The sequence below is a fragment of the Cyprinus carpio genome, chromosome B10, assembly GCF_018340385.1.
Source record: "Cyprinus carpio isolate SPL01 chromosome B10, ASM1834038v1, whole genome shotgun sequence".
Lineage (NCBI taxonomy): Eukaryota > Metazoa > Chordata > Actinopteri > Cypriniformes > Cyprinidae > Cyprinus > Cyprinus carpio.
In genome coordinates, this window is record NC_056606.1 from 3,164,471 (window position 1) to 3,172,929 (window position 8,459).

The following is an 8,459-nucleotide window of genomic DNA, read 5'->3' on the forward strand; positions in this document are numbered from 1 at the left end:
CTACCTCACACAAGCTGTTCTTGTGCGTTTGAGTTTCATGATTACAGTTTTCTGAACCAGTCTGACTGGCGTCACTGAGTGGTAAAATACACTATACTGCTCTAAAATATACCGTACAGTACATTATATTTTAGTATATTTGAGAAAATATACTGTACATTATATTTTCAATTAATTATTAATTAGTTTAATTTAGAGTTACTGAATTACAATAAGATTTTAATGAGTATAGACTGATTTTTGTTTTACAGTTTTTACTGAACTGTTTTGGAAACAGGCCTCCATATGTTTGATTACACAAAACACAAAACTGCTTAGAAACGCATTTAACATCTGTTTAAAATACAAAATACGTTACAATATAAATAAAAGAATACACTGAAGTAGAAAAACAAAACTCTAAGGCATTGCATGTAAGGCCTAACATTATACATTCACATTTTTTGCTCATGTTTTAAGATAAAAACAATTCTCCGAATGTTTTTACTTAACCCACCAGTAACACACACAATGTAATGTCACATAAATAATGTAAGGCATTATTATAGGTTTCAGGCATGCCAATACAATCTGACATACAGCAGTACATTTGACTTTGACAACATACACGTAATACATTCAGAAATACATTCTGTGACTGATAAATACCAGTGTTTCCCTTTTTAGGTGTAACCATAAGGTTCACTGACAACCAACCAGACATGTGTTCCTTTTATTTCACATTAATAGAAAATCATTTAAACTTATTATTAAAATTTCCAGTCAATTAAAAAAGTGGATACTGTGGGTGAACTCAGACTTACCAAGTAACCATATGCTATGACTGGAATTTAATGCAAATTCACATGATTTTACTTTTTTTTGCCCTTAAAAGGGAACTGCAAAGAACCAGGACATGTGTGACCAGGTTGGGAGTCTCTGAATTGTGCGAATCAAAAAATAATTATGTTTCTATATACTAAAAATACAGTATCTTTGGCAACTTTGGTTTAAGACATTTTCCAAGATTGTAATATCAACGCACTAAGCAGGACTGTTTCATTTGGAAACAACAGTAGTTTGTTCAGTGTGTACAGCATTGCACTTTCTCTATAGTAAACGAATCAGAAGTGTCACAGGATGAACAGTTTGCAGTTGAAGGCACACTCCTTCTCCGAAGCTGGAAACACATTAGTTTGATTTCTCAGTCTTCACTTGAGTTCTGAGCGTTTGTTCATGAGCTGCACGTCAAGGGTATGTGCATTTAGATGTGGTCAGTTTGAGCGCACCCTTGCTGTGCAGTGTCTTCAGCGTTTTAAACTCCAGCGGCATCCGGTGGGGACTCGCATTAGAAAAATAACGATATCTCAGTCCGTCATAGTAATGATATTTAACAGGATTTCCGTTGCCGTCTTTGGGGAAAGGCCAGAATCCATACAGGTGGATTTCATCACAGAAGCGCGTAGCCAGTGTGTACATCAATAATCCAGTAGAGGGTCGTTTGATATTTATCTTATTTGTGAGCCAGTACCTAAGAAATAAACAGACATTGCTTGTAATTTTTGAATTATCAGCTGCTGAGTGTACTATAATCACTATAGTACCAATTTTCAGTACTATAAATGTTCTTCCATGTAATATGAAATATAAAATCACTACTTCTAAGTTTGGTATTTTATTATTTTTTGAATTTTTTGGTAAAGTCTTTTGGCATTAAAATAGTACTGTCAGGATTTACTAAAGACGCACAGTGAAGAATTGTAACTGAAAAGGCGTGGACACAGTTATTTTTGCGACTGACCTTATTGAATATGTATTTGTAGGTGTTTCCCTTTCAGATTTATGGGAGGAGAGTATTAAAATGGATCACGCAATGCACTTTCTTAATGTTTGCGTTGGTATTTGCATGATTATTTAATGGCCCAAAAAAGCAGGCGGTCGCTGCACTTGGTAGATTGCGCTGGTCATTATGGAAATGATCTGGCTGTGTCTGTGTTCTTTAATGTGTGCGTTGTTAGTAAACATGCAGAATTTTCCACTCACATCGTCGCTTTTATGGAATTGCACTCTAGCGCTAATTTGCCCTGTTTAGTAAATCTGGCCCTAAGGGTTTAAAATCTTCCAACTTTTAAAATGTTTTTTGAATTTAACCAAAATTCCAAAATTGTAACTTTGATTTTTAACTAGAAAAAAGTTGTCTTGACAAACTTGGCTGTTCTAGTTAAAAATCAAAGTTACAATTTTGGAATCTTGATTCATTTTAAATTTTACGACATTGCTTATGAATTTGAATTACAGTTCTGCACTCTTTCATGTTACTTCAAATCAAATGAAAACCTGGAATTGGAAATGTCGTTACTCACCCTCGTACAGCGTGGATCAGGCGGAGTGAAGGATATGCCGTGCGCACTTTGAGTTTGTGTTTAAGAATGAGCTGGTTCACGATTTCCACATGCCTCTCTCCACCCTTCACCATGAAGGCCGGGATCCAGAGCACGCTGTTGTTTAGCTGCTGTAAACGCCGGATGAATCGCTCCCGCTGTCGTTCGTCCCTCAGACCCCCGTACACCCGCGGGATCACAGATGGGTTCATAGTGGTGAAGTCTGACCTCAAACCCACATCATCTGCAAAATCCTCCAGAGGAGCGAGGTTACATCTGCTCAGGGATGAAAGAACAGGCAATGGTCAGAGACAGGGCTCTCCAAAAATACATGGAATATATATATATATATATATATATATATATATATATATATATATATATATAAAACTTTTGAAGCTTTTTTTTTTGAAACACTGATGTTTTAATACTGCTCTTTAATAATGTGGACTGAGGCTACTGAGCACCACAGAACCAAAAAAATGCAAGTGCAGATGAGATTCAAAGTAGAGATCAGTGAATAATTAATTAAAATTCAAGTGTGTTCCTCATATAAAGCTATAATTTGGCTACAATAGGACCTCGCATACTGAGTCAGAAATTTTCTTGTGTTTTTTTTTTTTTTTTCATATTCGTCTACTTTTCTTCTCAGAATGCATGCTACAGATGTGAAAAACACAGAAAATCAAACCGATCCTTTTTTAAAAAAAAAATTTAATGACAGACAAATGTTTCGAAGGTAGTGTGTAAATGTGATTGACACAACATGAGGTCATATTTATTTTTTTACATGCGGAAATTTAGGAGGAATATTTCGGACTCCGTGCACAAGGACCTTTAGAGTGCACAAGTTGTACATGCTATTTTAATTTATTTAATTTGATTTATTTTTGGTTTGTTTTGTTTTTTGTCATACATAGCGTTCAACATCCTCAGTCACCATTGAGAAATCACAGTTGATATTAAATATACATTCATTTTTGTTTCATGGATAAGTCTGGAACAGGAATTATTATTGTTAACTTAAACTAAACCATAAAAATGTCATTACTTAACATAAAACAAAAAGTAACTGAAATGAAATAAAACATAAAAAACATTTCAATTATATTTTAACTTATTTTATTTCAGTTAGGCAACTAATTTTCTCATTTTCATTTACTTTAACTTAGTTCTAAAATAACTAACACTAAATATTAAAAATGTCAAAAATGCACTGCAATATTACTACTTTGAAAACAGGAAATATTAAAATGAAATCCAAATAATATATATATACACAAACTGAAAAAAGGGTAACACTTTAGTATAGGGACCAATTCTCACTATTAACTAGTTGTTTATTAGCATGCCTATTATTAACATATTGTCTGTTTATTAGTGCTTATAAAGCACATATTCTGCATGAGCATATTCTACATCCCTAATCCTGTCACGCCTCTGGATGTTCTGTGTTCCTGTTTCATTGTGTTTTCCTTCCCCGTGTGCTAGTTTTACCTCATGTTTGATTGTCATTCCATTCACCTGTGTTCCCTTAATTATCCTCATTAGTTCCTTGTTTCTTAAGCCCAGTGTTCCCTGTGTCTAGTGTTGGGCGTCGTCAGTGTCACAGTGATGTTACAGTGTGTTTTCCCAGTTCTCTGAGTTTCTGTTCTGAATAAATGTGGTTTCCTTATCCTGCTCCTGCGTCATGCTCTTCACAGCAAGAGCTTGTGACAAATCCTAACCAATCCCTAAGCTTAACTACCTTACTAACTATTAATAAGCAGCTAATTAGGAGTCTGTTGAGGCACAAATCATAGTTAATGGTTTGTTAATAGCGAGAATTAGACCTTAAAATAAAGTGTGACCAAAAAAAAGAAAAACATGATGTGAGGTTGTCATTTTACTTTTGTTCCTGGTTCAAATTTCCAAAAATGGGATCAAATAATATTCAAGCCAAGTTACGAGCAGGAAAACACTGATTCAGTGAGAGATAATTGACCATTTAGACCTTGTTAGACTGCATGCCTTGCCATAAGATGGTAATGATTAGATAACCACAAAGTAAATACATTACCGTATAACAAAACCATGGCTGTCTATCTCCTTCCCACATCCGCTCTTCAGGAGAACGCCTGAGTTTCCCACCACAGCACATGTCTTGAACGTCTTGTTCTTTAGTGGAGAGACTTCGGGAAGTAAACTGTGTAGAGTCTGAGAAACATTGAATGTCCTGCGCCGGTCCAGAACGTAGTGGATGGTATCGCCAGGTTTGAAACTGCTCTTGATAACAGACACGTCTCTCTCTGCATCCAAAAAGCGAAGCACGTCCCTTCCATGTGTTGAAACACATCAGAAGAATAGATGACTCATTAGTTCCTAATCATACCATCTAAACATGCTCTAGAAATGACCCTATGAACTCATGCTCTGAGTGAGTCATAGCACTCAGTATTTCTAATACTCTTCCCTCTCGAATCTGTGCTTTAAGTGCTGTATGCATTTTTAAATTCATGCAGGTTACTCACCTTATGATGGTCCCAAGGGTGGCATTCATCTTCCATCCCACCCCCATGTCACTCAGATCACTTAAACTAAAGCCGAACAGTTTGTCGGAGCCGTTGACCATCAGTCTAGTGGAACTGGGCTCAGACTTCCTGTTCAAATGGAAATGTGGCATAGTAACTACATACAGACACCAGTGCTGATAATTCTGCTGGGTTCGATATTGTGTTCATGTAGTCAAATTTTTAGATATTTTACTTCACCTAAATTAGAAAAATTGCCATGCAAATATCTGAAATGAAATAAGTAATTTTTAATATTTTCTTTCAATTAATGTTTATTTCAAGTAATGAAAATGTTTCTTTATTTTTGGTATTAGTTTCAGTTAACCTTAGCTTCTTGTTCTGATTATCCAGTATAATGTGTTTCAGTTGTCATTTGTCCAGTCTTGTTTGGCTTTGTCTGTGTTTTTATAAGATGTTGTAGTATATTCTCTGCTGTCCTGTGTTCCTGAGTTTTGTTTTCATCAATAAATACATTTTGTGTATAGATTTACACCTTAAGATGTTGTAGTATATTCTCTGCTGTCCTGTGTTCCTGAGTTTTGTTTTTTTTAATGTATAAATATCTAAATATTCTTAAAGCAAGATATATTTGAAAAATTAATGGGGTAACAAAAAAAAGGAAAAAAAACTTATTTGAAGTTTTTTTTTCTTACCTTATTGGCAGATTTTTATTTTTTTTTACATTTTTTGTAAACATAAAGTCATCCACTTAAGTTTGATACATATCTATAGAACAACACTTATCATTGCTTCTACATGTTTCTTGATTTTGTAAATTTTGTGTATTGATTTTAAGTTTGATACATATCTATAGAACAACACTTATCATTGCTTCTACATGTATCTTGATTTCTTCTTCGAGGGGCGAGTTTGTACAGATCTGCATGTTAGAAATGAGCAAAGCCTCTGCAAGGCATTGAAAGATTTATGTCATATGAAATCAAATCGAAACCCTTACAGCAGACTCAACTTTAGAAGCAGTTTTTTTCCACTTCTGTTTTTAAATTATGCGCAGCAAGTTTGCAAGTCACAAACGGAAACCACATCTGATGAGCAGAAGCTGTCTGCTGTCCTCTCACTTACCCGACAACACACAGTCATGCACACACACGCACACACACGCACGTCAGAAGCAAATCACGAAGTCACCTAAAAAAAGTGCGTGTTCTACAGTATGTTCTTTTGGCACCAAAATAAAATTCATTAACTCAGTGGTGAAAAACTAAAACTTCCCAATGCTGTGCGAGTGTGTATTCTAAAGTGAAGCAGATTATGAGCAAGTATGAACTTGACCACATTTTTTTCAGTTCCTGGAACAAAACAAGTGCTAGTTTGTCAGTGAATCATCTAAATTTACCTTGCATTTCAAACTTAAAACATTTGGATAAAATGTACACAAGAGCCCTGGGAGATTGCAACTCATTTTGACGCACACGTATGTTTAGGCATTATAATAATAGATTTACTGATGCAAAGATTTGACATGTCAGTGACAGGAAAGTGTATCAAGAAGAAAAGTTAATGTAGGTATGTAGGCCTTGTATACATTATAGCATACGTTTAAACAATACTAATTAAAAAACAAACATTTTAATTGAAAATAATTAAGTGCAACCTAAATAGAATGTTAATGCAATTAGTTAGAAATTATTTTATTTTTGGACTTCAGTGCATCTTTATATGTTATGTAATTTCATGTCAGCATGGTCATAATGTAACCTACTGCCGAATGCACTGAGGAGCATTTATGGTAACTAAAATATAACGTTGCTTCTATTGAAACTTGTTTGTCATGTTATTATACTACTATTTGTTATGTTGTTACAACATAATGATTTTTAAAGGGCACTTGAAAATGACAGGTTTAAGTGTTAAGAAACAGTGTAGGCTACTCTCCTAAGTTAATTAATGATAGAGTATCTTCAAATGCCGTTTATTAATGTGTCTAAAAATATACTTAAAAGCAGTCTACAATGGCACCTTTAATTAATTACACGTCTTTTTCACAAGAGGGTGTAAGAATAAAATGGCCATTTCGACTCAAACAAAGGACAGTCAGTGTGAATCGATCTTAATTTAATTGAGATGGAACAACAGCGGGGCACATGGACTATAGTTTACAGTAGGAGGTTTATGAAACACACCATTAAATAAATAAACATACATGAGTGTCTTGTTTAATGAGATACACATATAAGCTACACCTTAATCAGACTAAGAAGAGGAGCGGTAATTCTGTAACAGCAGAAGAGCCCTCACCCTGTCAGTCCTGTCGTCTGATGCGCTTCATTTCTGCTCATTTCTCTCGTCTTGTAGAATATCAGCAAGATGCTTATGGTGCAGATAGTCCAGCGTTTCCGTGTTAGCCGCATTTCACACACGAATCGTGTCAAAATGTGTGGAGGTGACAAGAAAGCGTGCTCTCCTGTAGCGCACATTACCCATCTCAACACAACACTCACTCACTCACACACATACTCTCTCTCTCTCTCTCTCTCTCTCTCTCTCTCTCACACACACACACACACACACATACTCTCTCTCTCTCTCTCTCTCTCTCTCTCTCTCTTTCTCTCTCTCACACACACACACACACACAGTATCTCTCTCTCTCTCTCTCTCTCTCTCTCACACACACACACACACACACACACACATCATACTCTCTCTCTCTCTCTCTCTCTCTCTCTCTCTCTCACACAGAGACAGACACACACACACACACCGACATACATACTCTCTCTCTCTCTCTCTCACACACACACACACACACACTCTCTCTCTCTCTCTCTCTCTTTCACACACACACACACACACACACTTACTCTCTCTCTCTCTCTCTCTCTCTCTCACACACACACACACACATACTCTCTCTCTCTCTCTCTCTCTCTCTCTCTCTCTCTCTCTCTCTCTCACACACACCGTGAATGATACGTACAGGAGCCAATAACTTCATATAGGCTACATGCTATTAATAATCTTTACTTACAAATTGTAATCCGTTTCTGATTCCAGATTACATGAAGGAAATCATAACGTTATCCATTACCTACATTACACAGAGGCTAACATAATCAGACTACTGTTAGATTACTTTAACATATCCCGTTTATCGCATTGATTTAGATCTTGTACCATACTGATATAAAAATACAACGATTAAGAAAAGGCAGCGGATATTTAATATTAGTGAAAGAGGAAAGGGATGTTTTGCATCTGCTATTTACACATTAGATTATATTTACACTAAGTGAAAATAGCTATAGATTCTATTTACTCTATGCTAAAACAGCAGGATTTTCTGTTTTTTATACTACTTATTGCAAATAGTAGCCATTATCCTCACCTCAATATTGTAGTACATTATAAAACAGTATGTAACAATAACTTATTGAGTGTAAATTAAAATTTATTTCAAATTATTAAATGGATGCCACCTTATTGGGGCAATAAAGCCCTCCCAACACCTCCCCTAACCCTACCCGATACTTTATTTTCAACTTTTTGATTATATTCTTCATTTGCATGAATATAAATGTTTTTC

At 35.4% G+C, this 8,459-nt stretch overlaps 1 protein-coding gene across 1 annotated transcript; it reads right to left on the bottom strand.

Moving 5' to 3' along the window:
• Positions 1-202: 202 nt before the first annotated feature.
• Positions 203-7,409, bottom strand: LOC109098035 (CMP-N-acetylneuraminate-poly-alpha-2,8-sialyltransferase-like). The gene is made up of 5 exons (XM_042732119.1): positions 7,172-7,409; positions 4,870-4,999; positions 4,420-4,676; positions 2,343-2,636; positions 203-1,510 (listed from the first exon to the last, which is right to left on the bottom strand). Exons 1-5 carry the CDS (start codon positions 7,348-7,350, stop codon positions 1,228-1,230), a joined length of 1,143 nt encoding a protein of 380 aa, XP_042588053.1. The 5' UTR covers positions 7,351-7,409; the 3' UTR covers positions 203-1,227.
• Between the last annotated feature and the right edge of the window lie 1,050 nt (positions 7,410-8,459).

Bases quoted from the DNA above. Each gene is read 5' to 3' on its own strand.
- LOC109098035 (XM_042732119.1), bottom strand. From the start codon at position 7,350: ATGTGCGCTACAGGAGAGCACGCTTTCTTGTCACCTCCACACATTTTG. The intron at 2,637-4,419 runs GTAATGTATTTA...ATCCCTGAGCAG, and splicing joins AGCCATGGTTTTGTTATACG to ATGTAACCTCGCTCCTCTGG. The intron at 1,511-2,342 runs GTGAGTAACGAC...TTTATTTCTTAG, and splicing joins CTGATCCACGCTGTACGAGG to GTACTGGCTCACAAATAAGA.